The 23,233-nt window shown below is 40.5% G+C and overlaps 1 protein-coding gene across 1 annotated transcript in view; it reads right to left on the reverse strand.

Moving 5' to 3' along the window:
* Nucleotides 1–529: 529 nt before the first annotated feature.
* Nucleotides 530–23,233, reverse strand: part of ARHGAP10 (Rho GTPase activating protein 10) — a 103,105-nt gene continuing 80,401 nt past the window's right edge. The window contains exons 20-23 of the mRNA XM_063415242.1: nt 17,374–17,536; nt 8,267–8,389; nt 7,270–7,361; nt 530–1,482 (exon numbers count right to left, since the gene is read on the reverse strand). Of these exons, the coding sequence (XP_063271312.1) occupies nt 1,394–1,482; nt 7,270–7,361; nt 8,267–8,389; nt 17,374–17,536 (467 nt within the window). The 3' untranslated portion in view covers nt 530–1,393. The remainder of the gene's footprint in view (nt 1,483–7,269; nt 7,362–8,266; nt 8,390–17,373; nt 17,537–23,233) is intronic.

The raw sequence follows: 23,233 nt of genomic DNA on the forward strand, positions 1-23,233 counted from the left end.
ACAGCAGCATCAACCATTAACTGGGTTACCAATCTCATTTGTTAGGAAAACCTGCAAGCAGTAAACTCAAAATCCACAGAGTCCAATTGAACAAATAAGTGAGCCTGTATTAGCATGTCCTCCTGTCACACTCTCCTGAATCCTCTCCACTTCTTACTTCAAGGAGAGAAAACCAGAAAAATTAGTGATAAACTGCATGGAACTTCTTTAAAATTCTACAAATTTTAAGGCATCAGTAACACCTTGCAGTTGGCAATTAGAAGGAAGGAAGATGGGCAAGGTGAACCAGCAACTAAAACAGACAACAGATAAAATGCACAATTTTCCAGGATGCAAAAGCATCACAGCCAGAGATTTTCTTTTCCCTTTTGGCTTGAACTTCCAGAGTTGCCTGTTTGGTGTGAGGAAAGCTCCCCATCCCTTTTGGAGCCTGCTTGAGGCTGAGTGAGTGCACAGAGCTGCCAATAATTATTTCATGCCACAACTTCCAGAACCAGAGCAAAATACTCTGCAACATAGCAATGACAAGTCAAATAACAAATAACATTTTATTTCATTTAACGTGATATTTTTGAGTAGCAAAGGAACCATGACATATAGGAGCCTGTAATAAAAGTTCATGTGTCTTATCTTTATAAGATAAATGAAATCATACACGCAACATAAACGAATGTGCTCTTTGAAGACATTTGAAAAATGTCATGTCTTGATAACTATTATTTTTACTTACTGCTGTCTGTTCTGCTCTGGCTATTCCACTCTGAAATATAATTTGTCAGCATGATAGCTTTCCTTATCCATCAGTATCTTCCAAACCTAAAATGATCACAGAATCATAGAATGGTTTGGGTAGGGAGGGAGCTTTAAGATCATTTAATTCCAATCCCCTGCCATGGGTTTACCCTTGGAAAACCTTCCACTGTCCCAGGTTGCCCAGATCCCCATCCAGCCTGGCCTTGGACACTGCCAGGGATGGGGCACCCACGGGTGCTCTGGGCACCCTGTGCCAGGCCTCACCACCCTCACATAGTGATAAAAATGCTGCTTATCAAAGATAATCTCCAGGACATGAAGTTGAGTCACAGATCAACCAAATACTCGACTTGAAAAGCTATTTTATACCACTACTGCTTTTTACAACTGAAAAACAAGCACCCTATTAAAAAATTACCCAATCCCTCCATCCCGATTTCTTGCCCTCCCACCCACATTCCAACCCTCAAAGAACCTTTTTTTTGTAATTCATATTTGGCAACACTTAATGTCTTTATACAGCTTAAGATCTTCCATGCACAGTCCAGCTCTTCACTGATTAAAAGCAGTCACAAAAGGAGAGACTAGAACAAAAATCCATGGATACCATGTACACCGTCTGGGCGTTCAGTGCACAAAGCTATAAAAACTGAACATAATTTTGTGGAATAAGTCCTCTCTTGCCATTTAATGTGCCTTCTAGCCATCCTGGCTCTCTGGAAAATTGCACTGCAAAAGAAAAGGAGAGAAAAATTACTGCATCTTTTTGTGTTTGAATTAGTACTTTTCAGCTTTAGCTCCACGACACCAGGCAGAGCGTCCATAAAATCATCTGCAAGGACCAGTTTAAAAATCTGGCTGGGAAAGATAAAGAGGATTATTACCTTGACTTAAATACTTCATAATATACTTCTGCAAAGCCCACATGGTGAAATAGCTTTTAGGTGCAGGAGACTTCATTAGGGAAATGGTTAATGGAGCTTAAGACAGATTTATAAAATTTTCTATTTTATAAAATAGAAAACTCTATGCCTTAGGAGAAAAGTCAGAATTCATATCAAACAGTGGCAAACACTTACAGCAGGTAGGACAAAACAAGAGCAAAAGCCTGTCTGGAGCAGAAGTGGTGAATCTGAACTCAGAGCCACAGAGGCTCAGCACAGGACCTCACTTGGCATGGAAAGTAAGGAAAGGATTCTAGGGGAGATAGAAATGAGCCAGATGTCACTGCAAGTATCATCTCTTCAGAACAGAGCTATTAGAAGTGATCAGTGGACAAAATCTGAATCATTCTTCTGATTAAATCCTCTCTCTGATATTCAAATACAGAGCACAATTCACACACCACACAGCAAAGGCTTGGATGGCTCCCTGTGCCATCCTAAGCTTTTACCACTGCTGATCCCACAGTTCATGCAAGAGTATCCACAAATATAAAATCAGAAATATTTCAGCTTGGACTCTCAATGCCCCAGAAGTTACTCTGTGAGCAGCAGAACTAATGAAATCTGACTTCCTGTATATATATGTTGACCACATTTGACAGGAAGTTAAAAAAGAAGCATAAGCCTCCCCTCTTTGGAAAACAGACTAAAAAGTCCTCAAATTCCCCTCTGAGATGTCTTCTAAGGATATGATACAGATACCTATTTACCTATGGAACTGTAAAATCCCACACTTTTTAACAACCTACGACATTCCCCGCTGTATTAATTTATCCTCACGGCGCCTCTGAGCCAGAATTTAGGGAAGACATCAGACAAATGCTGAAACATGCTGCCAGCCATGGCAGTGCTTTATTTAAAACACATTAACACATTGGCAAATGTGAGATTTGTAGCCTTCTACTTATCAGGGAAATAGCAGTTGAGAGAGAGCAGCATGTTAAGTCTCACTTCCAAAAGCATTGTAAGGCTCTTAATTTGAGGACTTAAGAACATCCTTGCCCAAACATATTGTTGTTTTTCTTTGTGCTATTATTGTCAGGCAGCTGTGCTCAGAAACCACTCTATAAACAACAGCTATAACTCCAAAGAGCCCAGAAAACAAAACTGCTTTCCAATGACACTGATAGTTTAGATTCAGCACGAAATCCTGGGCTTGTATTTGTAATAAATCTGCTCAACAAAAAGATTCCAAAGGAAAAACCTGCACAGACAATTACCTTTTAGGATCTGTGCTCACACAGTAACTTACATTACCATTAGTAATTAGCAGGCCCTCCTCTCCCTTTGTCATTTCTATTCCACAATTACAGAGTACACACGCATTTGAAACTGCACGGCTGACACCAGCACAAACCTCCCTGCAGAAACTGTAATTCTGCATCTCCAGCAAATGGAGCCAGCCAAAGCCCTCCCTGAGGCCTGCCATACCTACAGAGCACATCTGTATTACAGGAAACAAACTCAAATTAAAAAAAAAAAAGGGGAAGAAAAACAACTGGAAAACCTAGAAGTAGGAAATTTCACACTGAAATTAAAATTTACGCAGGGGAGGAAACGCTCAAGCTATGCTGAATCCCATCACTCAACAGCAAACTGCCAAAGAAATATTTTCTAAGCAGTTTTGGTGAGAGAATGGTGAACTCTGCACTCTGCAGCACGTCCATGGCCCAGCAGCTGGGCTGGATGGCAAAAACCATTTTCAGCCCAGCTGAGACCGAGCTGAGCTCTGGCCTGAGGAAATTAAATATTGCACATGATGTACATGACACAGCTCAGGGCTGGCAAACTGTTCCAGTTCTTTTCAACTCTAGGAAGACTGAAGGAGAAATTACCACTCTATTACCCCTAAGGCCACCATTTCTAGAGATCTTTGCTTTAAAAAAAACCACTGCAAAAAGTAATTTCTAATGTCCAGCAGCAGGGAAAGCCTCTGCCCCCACTCCAATCACCTTGTGCAAGAAGGGGTGAGATTCTTGTGTACATCCCTGACTGCTTCTGTAGGCAAATGATAATTAATGATATTAATGATATTAATGATATTAATGATATTAATGAAGGTGCCATGCAAAAGAAAAGCTGCCTTAAGCTCCAGTGATCGTGTTTGCTTTGCCAAGCCATTTCTGAGGTACAGAGTACAGCAGCGTGCATTCCTTTAAAATCAAAACCACTTAACCACACAAACCACATTCCTCTATCAGGCACAGCCTGTTTCTGAAAAAATACTTCTGAAAAAAGAAGAGAAGACTTCTGTGGTGTCCCCTTTCTGTCATTTCTTCTCAGTCACCAACAATTACAGTTCTCAGCCTTTCTCAGGCCTGCTCATTTAAAAATACCTGGCTGCAGAAACACTTGGCCTTAAAACTACAACTCATTACTAGAGCAATCATCCCTAGGACTGAGGCTCATGTTGGGTTAAAATCGGGTTTTAAAAATTGTAAAAAGCCTCGATAAGAGCTATCTTGACAAGTTTTCAGGCAGCCTTCCTGCTAGCAGTTCTGCCAAGGAATTTTTATTGTGTAAACACCATTTAACCTATCTGAAACACTTCTCCCGAGCGAAATTCCCATTTACTGACTTTTAAGCAGTCTCCTTCAAGAACCAGAAATTTAATGACATTTGGCTCCAAGACTGGCAAGATTCCAGTGCCAGGCAGTTTGATTATTCTTTTTCCCTGATTATTGGGAATATCTGCCCTGACAACAACAGAACAGAGCCAGCATATGTCTGTCTCAATCTCAGATCCTGCTCTGCTTCTTCCCCTTTGTGCCCTTAGCCAGCTGCAAATTCTTCAAGCTTTGCTTCCAACCACTTGAATTATATTGTTATAGTGCTGTCAATAATAAAGCCTGTAACAACTGGGAAATAAAAATATTGGCACAGCCGAAGGCAAATTGAATTGAAGATTAAAAAAAAAAAAAATCCAGTGGATATTGTTGAGATTACATTATTCATTTTCTTACACAATTCAATTAAATAGAAAACTTAGCCTTTTCTTTTTAACTTACCAGATGGTGCCTTAGCATTTATATTCTATGGCACTTTAATGGAAAGACTGTGGGATTTGGGGAAGCACAATGTTCATGTACTGAAAACACCTGAATGCAAAAATGCTGGGGTTCTATACAGATTCCTACCAGGTGATGCAAAGCTTAACTTAAAATCTTAGCAAATCTAACCTTGGCAGACTGAGACAGATTTTTTCCCCCCATTTAGAAATAGGAGATGGGAGCAAAGGTTAAACTCACCTTCTTGCACCAATATTACATTTAGCAGCTATGACAGGTGCAAGACTATTTCCCTAAAATGTCATTATCCTGTCTGGGGCTGGAGCAGCCAGGATTCATCCCGAGTAATGAGAGGTGAGAGAGACCCACTGCCATCAACATCCATGGACCAAGAGAGACAAACCAAGCATGGGGAGGGAAACAGGAAACAAAGCAGAAAAGAGAGGAAAGAAAAAAGAAAAGAGACAGGATTAGAAAGTGAGACAGGCCGGGTGGAGAAAGGAGAGACAGATAAAACCTTCACTAATGGAAGCAGCACTTTTTAGTAGACATTAATTTAACAGTTACTTTAATGGTTGATACTAGCTGTATGTCAACTTGATTGATGCGTTGTCACTTTGATAGTTAAGGTTATTGGTAGAGCTGCAGAATTGATGTATTATTACTTTAATTCTTCATTTGGGGGCTCTATTAGGGCATATGGGAATTTAAATTGAGTAACTAAAGAACCTGAATTGATTCACTGCAATCTGATTTCAGCACAGACACAGGGGTGCCTGATGCAGAAAGAAAAGGCTCCTGTCGAGGCATTTCAGAGGTTTCAAATGTGGGGACAGGTCTGCACTTGGCATGAAAAGAACCATCCAGGACTGGGAAAAGTTATGAAATGACCACTGCACACATTTTCTGCCTTATTGCTTGCATGTTCTCCACATTTTTATCTGCCTGAGGGTGAGAGCCCTGCAGGGCAAGGACAACACCTGTGAAATAACCACGACCCAGCAGAACAAATCAAATTAATGTGTTTAAGGAAATGTGAGTTTTGCCATTGGAAATCTGCAATTGGGCTTTTGAAATGCAGTCCATGCAGCCTTTTCCCTAAGCTTTGAACCTTATTTGTCCCGTGAGGTTAAAGTTGAAACATTTCTGCACAGATGCCAAATTCCACACTTATTTTGGGGCACTCCAGCTCTCCAAAAAAAAAAAAAAAATTTTTTTTTAATTTTTCTTGAAAAATTCAATGAGGCTGCAATGCTCCAAATCACGGGGGCTTTGTCACCACTCGAGTTCTCACACAAGGAGAGAACCTCAGCATTGCTCTCACACAAAAATGATGGCACACAAGGAAAAACTACTTCTTGCAAGGCTTTCTTACCCCAAGGCAACACAAACTCTTGCTGTTCTGCAGCAGAAATGCCTCTCCCAGACACTGAATCTTTTCCACCACGCTCTAGATTTCCTTCCTCTACACAGTTTGATGGCTGCTGAAGAGCCCTATCAGTCATGTTTTAAAAAACTTCAATTAAAATAGCTGGTGTTAAGGACTTTTAAAAGAGCAATCACTTAGCTAATTCATCTTTAAAAGGTTTCCCACCTAACTTGAGTCAGACATGATTTGCCTGCAAGGCAGCTCTAATAGGAAACATCAAGAATGATTTTGTGAAGTGGGAAGAGCCTAGTGAGGACCCCAGACCATTTAATCCTGAAAAGAAACCCAAAACACAGAACAAGTCAGGACCAGGCTTGCTATTTACAAGGAGGAGAGGAGAGGAATATCCTATCGTACATATTAAAAAAAAAAGTTTAAAATTGCTGAGCTTCCCATTCTGCATCCTCAGAATTTGTATTCCAGCAGTCACTGGCGTGAGGTTTAACAACTCCAACCTCTGCTATCAGTTTGCAGTCCCTGTGCATTTGCTGAAGGGTAAATCCAAGGAAGCTCACTCAGAACACAGGAATCACCTTCTGGGTGCTCATATCCAGTGCTGTATTTGGATCCAGAGAAATCATTAAACACAGGCCTCGATTCCACATCTCAGTCAATATTCCTTTTTCTACAGATACATGCACACACTAATGCAAACCTTGATCTAAATCAACAAAAACACTCTTTTTTCCTCCATTTTCACCTGATTTACCTGGCACTGTTCGCTTGAAAATCCTGAAACAGATTTCTTTTTTTTCTTTAAAGGAAAACCTCTGTATTATTTTACAACAAGAGTTCACATTTTAAAAAATTCAGTTTCATAGGTTCTCTTCTATCACTGAATAACCTTTTTTTTGTTTGGTACTACAACACCAATGCTGTAGTTAAATGTTAAATTGTGTTGAAAAAATGATACCAATTGGAAGAGCCTGTTCACCCAAAAATGCAAAGCATTGCCTCGCAGTGCTGAGGATGTGTTAAGCAGCTTCTTCATACCAGAAAATATCTCCATCACCAACTGTGTGCCATCAGCAGTGTTGGCAGAAGAGCAGTCAGCCTGGTATTTTTATCCAAAGCCATTTTAGCAGTTTTGTCAATTTGTTTTTCATTGCTTTATATTTACTCAAGCAGTACTTACCATCTTCAAATATTGCTCCTATCTGAAATGACAATTCAGAGCTGTGTTCTGCTTCACACGGATAAACTGCTCTTGCTTTTCGGTGGGCAACACTGAAAAATGAAATTATGAATTATGGCAACTTTTTACTATTATGAAGACTCTGTCTCAACCATTCTCTCTCCATTCACATTTGGAGATGACTAAAACTTTAAACACAATCTCACATGCATCATTACAGGCTTATAATTCATACACACAGCCAAAGCTGAGGCTTCACAGCTTACTGTTGGCATTTCTGAATATCATACTCCCAACTTTCTGCACACTTATTTTTATGACAAACTCGATTTTTCAACTGCAGTTAAATTTTTTTTCATGTGCTAGTCAGCAATGAACTCAATAGCAGGCAAAGCATAACATACTTCAAAAATTAACTGGTAATAAGAAATAGGATTATTTTATCAAGTGTTGGGAAGAATCTGTGAATATATAAAGCTACTTTAATTAGAAAAGTAAATAATACTAAATTGGAAGGGTAAACATAAGATGGTGAAGACCTTCAAAGAAAAAACTCAAAATACTTGAAAACATGGAAAACATCATGGAAGGAAGCAGAAAGAGGATGGAAGGAAAACTGGACAAAAGAGTGAAAGAAAACAATGAAACCACAGACCAAGGTAAAGATGGAAGAACAACTTTGAGAGGCAGCAAGGTCAGGGTGAGAAACTTAAATTTGGCAAAGATGGAAGAATCTGTATTTTAGAAGAGTCTAAGAGAAACACTGCAGGAGAGAGACACTCTGAATGACCCTCCTGTGTTAACCAGCACAGCCCTGGCTCAGGTGTTCCAAGGAAAATTAAGATGGAGCAGACAGGAATTTTATTTTTTCAGAATTGCTGCGGTCGCTTTTCCTGGTTTGAGAAAATCATTCCCGTGCCACGGGAGACAATTTTAATTAAGATACAGAAAGAGGAGGCAAATGAAGAGGCAGTAAAAGGTGAGGTGCAGACCATACCTTTCCACTTTGTCGGTGCCAGGGGTGGGGAAGAGGAAGGTGGGCAGGGCAGCGTTTGTGGCAGCAGGGTTGGCACAAGGAAGGTTCATCCACGAGACCATGGACGGGCGGCTCTGAGCGGGGCTAGGAGGAAACACAGCCAAGGCAGAGTTAACAATAAAATTAACAATAAAATTTGATAAAATTGCTTATGGTACCAAAGTGTTTGGTAACACTTGTCCAGTCTTTGTAACTGGACAGCCTGCTAGATTTTCAAATTCAAACCAAATCATGTTGGCAAGCTGATTCTGCAGGAATGGCCATCGTGTGATGCTGCACTTGCCCTTGGAATTCTTCTTCCTGCATGCCCGACACCCTGAGCTAAGGAGAACTACCTGAGATGTGTGACAGAAGCAGTAAAAGGGCAAAATCCCCATTCCTCATCTAATAAAGACACACAAAGTGAAATTGCACAGAGCAGGCTATTATTTGAGCTGCCACTCTGCCTGTACAAGTTTTGATGAGTCTATTTAAAAATCTCCTCGGTGCTGTACAAAGGCACAACTGGGGAGGTTCTGAAGCTGTTCCAGCACTGGGATCACGACGCTGGCTCTGGATTGGGATCTCCTTCACAGAGCTGTGCAAACACTGCCCCAGGGCTCACCAAGGCTCTGCTCAAATAAGTTAATGGCTGAACACAAAGTTGCCACAAGAGGAGAAGAAATAGCAGGCAAAATTTAAAACTTGTATTAGTAAACACACAAAGTTGTTGTCAACATAAAGAGCATTTCTAATTTTACACCTTAAAGAATTAAAGTTTTTAATTCTGGAAGGGTTTCCTTCATTGAATGGAGAAAACCACAAATAATCCAAAAAGTGGCTGTCAGCATGACTTTGGAGCAAAGAGCTGGACTCCCAGCAGTTTCTAAGCAGAAACAGAATTAAAATAATTTGCACACAGCAATCAGAAGCAGAGACTTCCCAATACTGCATTTGAGGCTTTGTCCTGCTCCAACATTAACCACTGGGGTAGCACTGATCTGAAAGGCACTGCCAAAATCCAAAACCTCAGTCAAGAAGGCTTTTTTTGACCCCTAATCAAGATAAACAGAACACAACCAAAAAGAGGAATCCAGAATCAGCCCAGTTATATTTGCAGATGAATTAAAGAAAGTAGGAAATCTAACTGAGATCGCTAATTTTAATCTGATTGTACAGTGGGATGCTGAATTTCTAGAAGAAATTGTTGCTATTTGTTGGTTTGCATAACAAGATTTACAATCAAATTCAACTTTTACAAACTCATTATATCTCGTAGTCATTCTAGCAATTACATATTAAGCAGGCATTTATTTTGATTAATAATTTTTTTTAATTTAGTACATTATAATGTGAATGTCACATTCCTTATTACTACACTTTTCCTTTGGAAACGTGTTTTTATTTATTGTACTTGGTTACCTCAGGAACCACTTAATTCTTGTTATTGAAACAGAAGGTTTTACTCAGAAAGAAAAATAATTTCCGATGTTGCAGTGTGTAAGCAACAAAAGGTGAGATTTTATTGTTATTTCCTTGAAAAGGTGCTTGTCATAGCAAGGTTACCTTGCTATAAAGATTTGCACACCTTGTTTATCAAGATGTTGATATATTAGGAAGTGTTGCACGTGTTATCACACAGCAGCTCAACTTCAGCAAGGTATGCTGAAGAAATCCTTTCTCCTAAGGCTAAAATAAAGGCAATGCATTTCCTGTGGGTAGGAACAAAACCCAAAAAGGCTGACATAACCATCTCTCTTTGAGGGAAAAAATGCTATTTTCTAGCATAGTGAACGATGGGAAAAGGGAGGAGGGGGGGAACGGCTTTACTGAAAATAAGCTAGAGATTCTGTACTGATATTCAGCAAGAAACTTCTGAAAACAAGATTTTATTGGATGTTTATCTGGCTGGTTCCTAGGGTAACACAGCTAAAGAGCAGCCTCTTATCTTGAGAGCAAGGAAGAGTCTGTGAAAAGAATCTACAGTGCAACTCTTGAGAAAAAAAAGGTTTCACAGACAGGTTTGGCAGCGCCACGGCTGTTGTGTCACAGAGTCTGGCTGACAAACCCGCTGGAAGCGCCCTTGGAAGGGTTCATTACAAGATGACAGCGTGCATCAGAGGGTGTTGGATGTTTCTGACTCTGTATGCAATCCAAAAGTGACCACCAGCACGTTAAAATCCCCCTGTGCCCTGGGGAGTGGGGAGCAGAAAGATCCGTGGCCAAAATTCTAGAAATTGTCGTAGCTGCAGCAAAGCTGGAGACAAACAGAAGGTCAGAATTCCCCATCTGTGCTCGCCCTGGAAGGAAACTGCATCCTCAAAAGTTCAAGTGTGTGACATGCACACAGCTCTCCTGAACCCGCATTTGCAGAGAGCACATCAGCAGCACTGAAATGGAGGAGTTTGTAACTCGGATTGTGAGGCAGCTCACACATCAGTGAAATCATCTTTCACTCCAGCCTGCTGAACCCAAAGCTAATGTCTACAGCAGCTGTCCCGAGTTAAAGCACTTTTAAATGATAATTCAGACAAAGCAAAGGGGAAATATGTACAGCTATAAGCTTGGAGCTCACTGCTGCTCCTTTCAGGAAAAAAAATAAATGAGGAGGGGGCTGTGTTCCCCTGGAAGCATTAAAAAAAAGAAAAAAAAATTTAAAAAAGGAAAAAAAATAAAGGAAAAAATAAAGAAAAAATAAAAAATAAAAAATAAAAATGGAAACTTTAGCTGATCCACAGCCCCCCTGAGCACACTCACCATTTACCCTGAGCTCACAGAGCACTGCTGTGTGAGCTCCTGGCAGCCAAGGAGAAGGCAAGGGCTGTTTTGGACGAGCCACATGACTCAGTTCTATTATGCCTGTCTCAAAGAAACTGCAAAATGAGGGCTCTTGCTCTGCTTGCATAACCAAAGGGTACAAAAAGAAGTGCCTGCTCCACTAAACCTGCTCTCAAAGTGCTGAGTCACTGGAGAGGTGGCAGCTGAAACAAAAACAAACTGCAGGATAAGCACAATGACCCAACACAATTTCAGTGAAACAGGATGATGACATTTGATATTATAAAAAGTTTGAGACAGTGAAACTGAAGTCACTCATCGTTTATGTAAAACTGCAGATTCACACCACTGCCAGAGAGCACAAAACAGAAAGTATTACCATTTTAAGGAGCCTAGACATGCAGTCTGCTGATGTAGATATAACAAGGCTGATGGGAATTCACTCAGCAGTCAAACAAAATTAATAACTATCTGCAAGGCTTCTGCTATGTGCAGAGCACCACTCTCTGCCTGCTCTTGCCATCTGATGGCTCTTCCAACACCAGTTTGCTCACCAGCAATTTGAACATCTTGGGATTTCTTGAAGAATGAGAAATGTCTTTCAAGCCTGGTCACAAAGACCCTGGAAACTGCACAGCACAGAGCTTGGCACCATTTTGGGTATTGAAAACCCCAAAACTTATATACCACTCAGCTGGGTAACAGAATATTTGACTGTCAGGAGAACCAATTAAGAAGAAATCAGAAGAAATGGAAAAAAAGATTGAATTGTTTCATCTTCTATTAGTCCCTTGCACATTCCCGAAAATCCATTTATATTGGTGCTTCCATTTCTCCACTGGGCTTTGAACACCTTTGGTATTTAGCCTGATTATTGTACCTTGCATGCTCCTGTAGAAGCCTCCAAGGTGGGATTCAGTTTGGAAACTATGAATCTAACTATAAATCTAACTATAAATCTAACTATGAATTTAACTATAAATCTAACTATGAATCTAACCATGAATCTAACCATGAATCTAACCATGAATCTAACCATGAATCTAACCATGAATCTAACCATGAATCTAACCATGAATCTAACTATGAATCTAACTATGAATCTAACTATGAATCTAACTATAAATCTAACTATGAATCTAACTATGAATCTAACTATGAATCTGACCATGAATCTAACTATAAATCTAACCATGAATCTAACCATGAATCTAACCATGAATCTCACTATGAATCTAACCATGAATCTAACCATGAATCTAACCATGAATCTGACCATGAATCTAACTATAAATCTAACCATGAATCTAACCATGAATCTAACCATGAATCTAACCATGAATCTAACCATGAATCTAACCATGAATCTAACCATGAATCTAACCATGAATCTGACCATGAATCTAACTATAAATCTAACTATGAATCTAACTATGAATCTAACCATGAATCTAACTAGGAATCTAACCATGAATCTAACTAGGAATCTAACTAGGAATCTAACTATGAATCTAACCATGAATCTAACCATGAATCTAACTATGAATCTAACTATGAATCTAACTATGAATCTAACCATGAATCTAACTATGAATCTAACTATGAATCTAACTATGAATCTAACCATGAATCTAACTATGAATTTAACTATGAATCTTACTATTCTTAGCCCAGAAATGTAATTGCTTTAACAAGCCCTGCACCCACCCACACTAATGGGAGCGTCTGAGGGACAGGAATGCTTTCCATCCCCTCCAGCTGCACAATCCCAAAGGCTTGGAGAGGGAAAGAGGGACAGGCAGACAGACAGACACTCAGTATCATCCTGAGGAAGGCTGTTCTGTATCCTGCATCACAACTCTGTGCAGAACAACCACGAAAAGTCACCAAATTCCACCCCCTGGGAAACCCTGCAGGCTCAGATCCCAGAAATGAACTCTCCAGGTGAGAAACAGACATCAGTTTTCACAATTTGAGTGAAGAAATCACACAGTAAGTGTGGGACACTTCCAGCCACAAGGGGAAGCCTGAGCCAGCCCTGAGAGCCCAGCACTGGGAGGGTCACTCCAGCCCTGGCACTGCACTGTGAGCACAAAGAAATCTCGTGACAACACGGGGCCACTTACAGCAACAAATCTTTCCTTATCAGAAAGAGGTCCTCAGAAAGATTAATTACACAGTGAGTCCAGAGAACACCAAGAGTTCAGCTTTTTTGGTTCATTCTGAGGTCAAGTGAAAACAGACACAATGCAGCGCACGGGATTTTAGGACGTGAGCTGTAATCAGTCACTGCAATAAGGGAACCCTGTGAGGGAAATCCATCAGAGGTGAGCTGCCACTACAGCCAGGAAAGGCTGAACAGGACAGCCTCACATCAATAAATGATTCTGTAAGTAAATTCTACAGTCAAACCACAACAGCTGCAAAAAAAAATCTCTCACCATTTTTTAATTTAATTCCATCTCTCCACATCTGATCCTGAAACTTTGGCAATGCCACCTCCTTCACTATAAGAGGACTTTAAATTACACTTTGTCTTTACTTGCTTAGGTATCTTTGTTAGACACCAAAGTGCACACCCAGTTTAGCCATCACTGTTATCTTCTACGTGTGCAAAGCCATGAGGCAATAGAGTGAAATTCAAACTTTTTATCACCAACTTTCAACTGCAGGTAAAAGGGAAGATTGACTACAGCTCCACAGTTCAAATGCAGTTTAAGAGCTGCCCATAACACCTTCTAACCATATCTCCAAACCCAAGACCATCACTATAATCAAAACAGTTTGGGGACTAGCTTAGCAAGGCTACCCAGCCTTTTAGTATTTGAAATCATGAACTTCTCTTAGCAAACTACACATTTTAAACTATTAAAATTTGAGTTTCATTTACCACAAGAATAAAAAACTGAGTGATTAGAGTGCATATTTTTCAGTGCCAATTAGGAAGGCACTGAAAGTAATGTCAGGGTCACATCCTCCAGCAAAAAGCCATCAAGCATCTTGAAGAAAAAATGTGGCAGATTTGCTTTTTGGGCAAATGCAATATAGAAAAACCAGAAACTGTAGGAGAGAGTCCGTATGGACACTTAAATCAAAGGAAAAATGGAAGAATGTAAATGCTGTGGTTAACATTAAACTGAGATTGCTGTTGCTATTCTACCTTAAAGGGAAAAAATGTCCATACTAGTGGAGAGCAATCCTTTACCCAGCTCACAACTAAAATTAAGAGTTTATGTTTGAGATCACCTTGTGCAAAGCATCCTTGGGTAGAAGGTATTTTCAAAGAATACATGTTTATGACACAGTGCTCCATCGAGTAGAAGTGGTAATTTTCCCATCCTAGGCTATTTGGAGTTTGAATCCCGTGTCTACAAAAACTGCTCTGTAACTTGGTGATTGACAAGGGGGAAAAAAAAAGAGCTATCTTCTACCACATAGCGTATGTAAAAATAAAACATATTTATTTTTAGTATTTGGCTCTCGATGGAAGTGTGAAGTTAAAAATAACTTCAGGAAAAAGGTTAAAAAAAGTTTAAGGGTGCATGACAGCCTTAAAGCAGCAAACTGAGGTCTCCAGTGAGAACTACCCCTGCCAGGCACAGCCCAGCTTCTGCTCACCCCTACAGCACAGCACACACGTGTGATCCACACAGATCTCTCAGAGAAAACCTAGCATCAGGCAGACACACGCGTGGAGACACGAAAACCAACAGCCTAACAGGGCTTTGGAATGGCACATATGTGCAACATCACCTCCGAGCTGCACCGTCTGCACGGCACATCCGATACTGACAGGACAATTGAGCAGTCAGGGCTTTGTGAGGGGTTTCAAATCCGTGGCCAAGGCCTTGCTCTCTTGGCTCCTTTCACCATTCAGGCCCTCCTAGAGGTGTTTGCTTCCATTTGGTGCTCATCTCATCGTGCTGGAAGCTGCAGCTCCTTTTGCTTTGGAAGGTGGGGCAAGGAAAGGGCACACATCACAAAAAATCTCTGCCAGGAAACGTCACGGTGACAACAGCTATCGTTCTGGAAAAAAACCAAGCTGCTTCTTCCCTGAAAACAAATACCACAAAAGGTCTCCTTGCTACCCATCACGTACTCCTGCTTAAAGCAAACTGCTGGTGTGACCAGCTCTTGGAATATCTGGCACATCTTGACCCCCAGGAAACGCTGCAAGAAATTCTCCTGCCACAGAGGAGTCACCATCACCCTGTTGAGTGCACAGCTCCAGAGTGATTGATCTCTGACAAGTAACACCCATGTGGTATAAACACCAGCAAAACCCGAGAAACCAGAGCCTCTGGTACAATTCCAGATCCTCTGGTACAATTCCAGATCCTCTGGTACAATTCCAGATCCTCTGGTACAATTCCAGATCCTCTGGTACAACTCCATCTCCCCTGGACTCAGCCTGGGATCTGCTGCAGCTCAGGGAACACCTCCAATACCGTTTGAGAGACGATGCTGTGGCTTTGAGAATTGATTCTGTCCCAGTTTGGCTCAAAATACAAAACATTCTGGAATCCTGCAGAGACAGAGAGGGTTGTTCTTCACCAAGGACTGGTGCAGTTGTGAGAGCAGGCTACAAGCAGCCAGTGCTGCATTTCCTGCAGCTGTGCGAGTGCCAGAGCTGCATTCTGCCATTGCTGCACTGGAGCTGCGTTTGGGTTTGGGCTTTGTTTGCCAAGGCTAGAAGGGGAAGAGAAGCCAGTTTGAGGTGAGGAAGCAGAGGAAAGAAGAATGGAACATTCACAGACCTCTCTGTCACTGTCCAGGCTTGTTACAGAGGCAGCTCCTGTGCAGATTTCACAGACATGAGAGTGGAAGAAAGAAACTCCTTTTGACAAATAATCTAAATGCACATACCGTGCACCTTTATTATTTTTTCCTTCCAAAGAGAACTCTAAGTATTGTTTCCAACTGAGCAGGAAACCTCAAGCCATCAAGTCAGGTTTCCAAAACACCGGTGCAGTATAATCTTTAATGAAAATTTAAAAATGCAAAAAAAAGTTCCTCCAAACACCTGAAGTTCCCAAACTCTCTGGATAAAACCAACACTCCTCCTTTTATTCTCTGAAGTGACATCATCACTGTCCTGCTAACCCTGTGCTCCTTAATTAGCAACCCTGTGTTCCTTAATTAGCTTTCACTGACAATCCAGTTCTATACCAGCTACAGCATCTTTTCCAAACACACACTCTCTTTGGTAAGGACAATTTATTGCTAATTCTGCCCACTTCTAGAGGATGGTACAAGAGGATAAGGGAAGAGTAACTTCAGACCTCTGTTGAAGAAACAACATTTATGGAAAATACCAATAAATCAGGAATTCTTTCAACACATATGAGAGAAAAAAAATTGTTCCAGTTAATAAACACTCAAGTCAGCAGTTAATTATTATTATTATCCTATGACTATCTATATATTCTCATGTATATATATATATATATATATATATATGCATGTAGAATATATATATCTATATATTCTACATGCATCTACACATACATTTTACACTTGTTTCACCACCAGAAATGGCTACTCAGAACGCCGTTATGGAAAATATTTTTAATAGATCTTTTCTCCAGACCTGCTTCTTCCACTCTTCTTGGCACTACAGGCTGGAAAAGTTTGTCTTGATAATGGTTAAAGTCTGAATGAATAGCAAAGCAGAGAATTCAATTCAAGTTCAGCTCTGATTTAAAAACAAGTTATGGTCAGCTTTTTGTGTATCAAACCTGAATACGTATTAGAGAGACAGGGCTAACATTTCAATATCAATTTTTGCTATATTTAAGTCATGCTCAAAAACTGAACACTCACAGCATCTACTGAAAGTGAGACTGCACCTCCATTGGAAACCAGGCACTTAATTTTTAATAAGAGATTAAAAACTAAATGTTCTTAGGCAACAATTTGAGCACACACTCATTGCAGTTTAACCAAACCCAAAGCTGGGCCCGAAGCCTTAACAGTATGGAATCTAAATGTGCATTAATGTTTCCTTGAAATAAAACTAGAGTAAAATATCATGAAGAGAATAACTTATATAGTTACTGTGTAAATTAAAAAAAAAATTAAATGTTGTAACAGATCACAGGAAAATGAAGTACATTTCAATAGAACATGAACATTTTTTTCCTACAAGCATTCAAGCAGGCTCTAAGCTCCACCAGAACATGCAAAGGCATCTTTTTGTAACAGAAAAAAACAAACACAATTATGTGCAATTCCTAAAAATCCCTCCTCACCAAAGTGAAAAGGGAAATGTTTCCCAACCACCCCAGTGGAAACCTCCTTATTTCACTCACAGATTTGCTGTCCAGCCCGCCAGGTCTGCGCTGTCCATGATGAGGGGATCCCCATCCAGGAGCCCCGGGGGGCTGCTGGGGCAGGCAGGGGTGGGGGACTGGGAGGAAAGAGAATCCGTGCTCCCAGTTGGGGTGTCCTCTCTGGGAGAGCTGTGACTGTCAGCTGGAAAACAGAGCACAAGGCAGGGCACTCAGGGAATTATCTCAAAAAGCCAAATAATCTGCCCTAGAGTCCTGAAATATGTAAGAGAAGAAACCTTGCTGTCCCATCTGCACTGGGTGTTTTGGAGGACAAGCAATCTCCCTCTATTTCCCCAAAAATTAACATTGCACAATTTTCCCCACTGTGCTCACCAGGCTTTCTTCACATACAACAGACTCCCAGTCCCTTTTCAGGATGTGTTTTATGAAATGACAAATTTTGGGGAGGTATTTTCAGGCAAAGGCATCACTCCTGATAAGAAAATAGTTTAGGCTATGCACATTTGCACATCTCCCTAAAATCAGAGTCTCCAAAGAGAATTTAACACACATTTGAGGAAATGAGTGCTCTCAAACACAATAAGCACAGTCTCCTCAAACATGAAACAATGACATTTAGAAAGGTCAGAATGAGCAAGAGATCTCTAACAAACACACAATACCCAAGAATGGTACTTTTATTACTCCTTTTTAATGGTGTTACTTTGAAGAGAGCTCATTGTATTCTGATTTACTATTTGTTTTCCTAGGCTGCTCTTAGGATATCACTCCAGAGGCAACATATTCCACTAGGATTGATTAGGAAAGCATTAAAGGAATTATCCTATTCCAAGGAGCACGAGATAAAGTTACCAATGTGTCAGAGCAGCCACTGCAAGCCCTGCTGACACATCAAGCCAAACACGTTCTTCACTCAAAAGTGAAGAACTAACCTTCACCCACACTGCTTTCTCCTTTCCATCTCTATTTTTTAAACATCAGCTGTACATTTCATAAATTCTAAAGGAGGAGTGTGAAATGGGGATGTTTGCAAGCATTGAAGTGTCCAGCACAGCTAAGGCAGCAGCCTCAAATGGAGCTGTTTCCAATAGATTAATATTTATAAGTAATAAGGATCAATTCCAGCCACATTCAAAAGGCTCCTTTCCTCCATCTATGCTACTCCCAGCAGCACTCATGAACACAACCCACAGCTCTGCTAAATAACACCAGAAAAGTCTGGAGTGGATTAGATACCCCTGCCCCAGCAGTCTTTTTTTCAAAAGAGTTCTGCTCTTTTGGGGCAAAAAGTTCTTGGGGAAAAAAATCAACAATTAAGTCCTAACACAGCATCAAAATAATACAACCAAAAGCTGTTCAAATCTTGTGCTGGCTTGACAAGTTCTATCTCCTATACACAGTAATATACAAGATGAAGTCCTGTACAACATTACTTCCTATTTCTAAATTAATTAGCATCTGCTCAGGGAAGAACTAAGCTTAATATTCTAGTCCATCAAGCTAAGCATTACTGCTGCAATGATTTCTTTCATTTTTGAGGGTTTTTTTTTAATTAATGAAAAGTGCAACACCCCAACAAAAAAATGTGGACAATGAAAAGGCACCCTTGGTGGATAAAATCCTTCTCATAAGGATTCCAATCTCAATTCCTTCTGCTACAACAGCTTAGAGATGGCAAAGCCCTCAGTGCTTCCCCAGACATCTCATCCTCACCTCGTCCCAGCAGCTCTGAGAGCACAACTTCCCTGGAGAGCAAAATAACACAACTAAAACCAGTGAAATGACAAAGTGATCATCGGGAAATGTCTCCCCTGATTTCAGGATCTCAGTTAGCCCCTGGTGCCAAGGTGTGCTGTGCTCTGAGGAGGAGAACATTAACCTGGGAGGGTGAATCAGTGCCCTGTGGAACAATCCTGCTCCCCTGGCACCTCCCCGCACACCAGGGCCATGGGGCTGCTGCTTCACATTCACACAAAGTGAGAATCACAGCAGTGCCGGGTGAAAACTCATTAATTACACCTCATCTGCATGTGTCAGCTCATTGGTGTGTGCCACAGTGGTAAAATTCAGAGATGTGACAGTGGCACTGCAACCTTGCTTCATGAATTCCTTAGAATTAGCCTTAAATCCTTTTAATCCATCCCAATTTCTTTTCAAAGCAGTAGCAGTAGCACAGTCTAGATTATCAAACTATACATATCATATTAGAAGGCCAAGTTTACCCAAACCATTCACTAAAACACATTTGAAAGGAATATTAACATTAATTAATTAATATTAATTAAAGGAATATCACAACCAACTCACAGCTCCTCCCCACAAAAAGCAAAGGATTTTCTGTTGAATTGTTTCTCAGAACACACAGAAGTTGTTTAAAAAACCCCAAACACTTCAGTCATGCACAGCAGAGTCAGCACTGGAGACTGCAGTATCCAGGCAATGATGTTTGACATTATCTTAAACTGTGTGTTAAATCTTTCCTCAAGTTTTACTCCTTCCTTCCTGAGCCGGTGTTTTCTCACAGTCTGAACTGCACTGAACTCCCAAAACTAAGGTTGGTTTTGAACAGCAAAAACAAATGGGGTATTTAAACAGGAAAACGCCTGTTAAATTCTGTGGGGTTAAGTAAAAACCCTCTAAAACCTGTTCAAAGACACTTTACATTTCTGATGTCTTCAATGATCTCCTTTTGTAAAGTAAAACAACATTTTTATTCAGGAAGAGGAAATTCTGTATAACTGCAAAGACAGATGACTAATGACAATCTAGCTCATTTTCATGATTAAAAATTATATATGCTACAAACCTAAGTCTTCAAAATACAAGGTCATTGCTGTGATTCCAGCAGCACAAAGATCTCACCCTGGATGTCAGGGCCAGAAGTTCTGCTAACTTCAGACATTACAGGAACTCCTGTCCATGGCAGAGGCCACAGAACTGTGCTCATTATCTCTTCATTCAGCTTAATAACCTGCTTTTGATTAGTGCCCATCTCACACTGGGGTCAAACGACATCTTCCAGTCATTGTCTGAAAACATCAGCAGACGAGAAAGGGAATGAAGAATCAATTGGTTACTAATTAACAGACTTGCCAATCAATGCATGGCCCTTCACTGTGTCAGGCCTCATTTCCAGGCATGACCCATGGAATATGCACGACTAATTATTATATTACCTCTCACACAGGTTCTTGTGCTGTGTGACAGCTTTTCAGTGATCTCCTGTTTATGTTTAACACGGAATCTCTTGCTGGGAGGGATTCTGCAGCTTTGGAATCACATCCCTGTTTTATCAAGCTGTTACAATTTCCCTGCTGCAGCAGGTGTGATTCTTTGGGGTTTGTTTTGTCGTGGTTCCATCAGAACAGCATTAAGCATTAATTCCACCCCATGCTCCTACTCACCAGTCCCGTTTGTACATCCAGGGCTGGCACCTGTTTTTGCTGTGTATTTAAATTAATAATATGATGGGCTGATTGGCCTCTGTGACCAACAGCATCAGCAGAGTCACTGTTTCTAAGGATGTGCTCCCTTCTGTCATTCTGGGCTACATTTTCCCTCTAAAATCTGTACATTTGTTTCTCAATACATTTATTTTGTTTGAATGGGTGCAGCTTAGCACACAACCACAACTCCTACTGCCTGTCATTATTTGCAATTCTCCTAACTTTGTCCCATGTGCAAATACATTGTCAAAGATTTGTATTTACCTTTCTAAATACCACTGCTCCATCAGCATTCCTCCTGTTGCTTCAAACTTCTTCAGCAAGCTACAAGATGTTTTAAAAATTAACATTGCTAAGCTATACCCCATTACCAGACACCTCTTTTCAGACAACTTAGGGGACTTTGCATCATTCAAAAATTCACCTAGCAACAGACCCACCTCTGAACATCTCTGCTTGATTACACATTGATTATCATAACTAAGTTCCTTTTGACACTTCTTCAAAACTTGTAACATACATTGACTTCTAGCTATTTCCTCTTTTCCCACCCCCTGCCCTTTTCCTGTCGTTTGCTTTGTAGAACCAGTAAAGACATTAGGCTGCATTTTAAGTTTTGCCATGGTTTGTTTTTAAAGTGCATGTTAAGGATGTTGCTGAATTAATTTTATGGGTTTCCTTTTATCTCAGAAGTCAGGGGCTCCCAATATTGACAGTGTGGTATTTTGTACTGTTTCTCTGCTCTCTCTCCTCTCTGTCTCCAGCCCTGCTCTCAGTGAGCAGCACGTCAGGTCTCCCTCTCCTGTGACAAAGCTGACTGCCACATTGGACTGACAGGTCCCTTCCAAGAGGAGCTCCAGAAACTTCCTATTCTTCTTTCCTACCCCTGAATTCTAATGAGCTCTTACCTTATAAAACATGCAAGACGTGATTGCCTTTAAAGCTCATTTATATTATTCTCTGAGCATACAGTCTGGTGTTCTTGGTGCCTTCACCTTCTCCTTCTAAAAACGTCAATCTGCCTCCTTTTTCTCTCCTATTACACTCATTTTTGGGTGCCAGAAAGTGCCTGAACAGATGAAGGACACGAGGGCTCTCGGTATAAAAGCAGTAAGCCTGTATGACATCTCACAAATTCCTGTCAGCATTCCAGCCGTCAGCTCCTCACCTTTCCTTGGTGGATTTGTGGGCAGGCTCTGAGTGCCTTCAGCTCTGGCCATCTTTCCAGAGCTGCCATCAATCCATGTCCCCATCTTACACAAATAGGTGTAAGATCCAATTTTACTCTCAAGAGAGTTAAAAACTCGTTTCACATTCTCACCACCTTTTGCAGACTATTTAAATTTCTTGACTGCTTGGATCCTTTTAAACTGTCATGTAAATTATCTTCTTGTTTCACTGATCTAATCACAACACTCATCCAAGGCTTTGAGCTCTCACTGTGCCTCTGCAACAGACACCCTCTGCTCTGCCTTTATGGCTGTTCACAGCTCAGATCAGCCCCATCTGAAAAATAATAAATACCTCAGGCTGATCCTAACCATTTACTGGTGTGTGTAGCTGGTACTGCTATCCCCTCAGTTTCTAACCCGAATATCCTTCCCTTTCTCATAAAAACAGATAACCCCAAAGCACCTGCACAGACTAAGAGCTTTTCACATCCAGATTTCTCTAGCAAATACCCTCAATTCCTTTTGCTTTTATCTGGAGGAGCCTCAGATAGCAAAGGCTCTCAGACCCTCCTTACCAGGAATCTGAACTAAGCTTCCACCTAACTGAGCATGACATGTCTCCCCACTGCCTTTTTTTCCTCCTTTTTCCATCTGGCTAGTCTAAGAATATTTTTTTGTTGGCATCCAAGGTTGAAAAAAAAAAAAAAAAGCCCTGAAATATTTTGGCAGTGTCAATAATCAGATCCTTACTTTACTCTGAGAATTCTAAGTAAGAAAAAAGTGTTTGTATTAAGAACCATGAAAAGCAGAGAGCTAACACGAACAGTTACTTGCTTAAGTGACAGTTTTCTTCCAACTTCAGCTGAAGTAAATTTAAGATGAATTACATGCTTTAATGTTAAAAGCAAGACTAATCTTTAATGTCAACAATGTCTATAGTTTAAAGGTAACCAGAGAATGAAACAGCTTATAAAAGGCTTTGCTCTTATGTTAATTTGTGTTTTCATTTTAACAGGAATCTCAGAGATCGGGGATACAAAAGAGATTTTGGTATCATAATATCCTTGATCAAGCAAGTATTTAGTTCCAGTTTGGATCTTCAGCATCTACACAAAAAGCATAACCAAAGTTGCCTCACACAGTTAATAAATCTTTAAATGATCCCATCAATGTACCAACTCCTCTGGAAAGGACTCAGCCATTCCTGGAGAGCTACAATTAACTCCACTGGAGAAAGTTTTCTGTGATAGTTATCAGGGG

The sequence above is a fragment of the Prinia subflava genome, chromosome 18 (genome assembly GCF_021018805.1).
Source record: "Prinia subflava isolate CZ2003 ecotype Zambia chromosome 18, Cam_Psub_1.2, whole genome shotgun sequence".
NCBI classification, from domain to species: domain Eukaryota; kingdom Metazoa; phylum Chordata; class Aves; order Passeriformes; family Cisticolidae; genus Prinia; species Prinia subflava.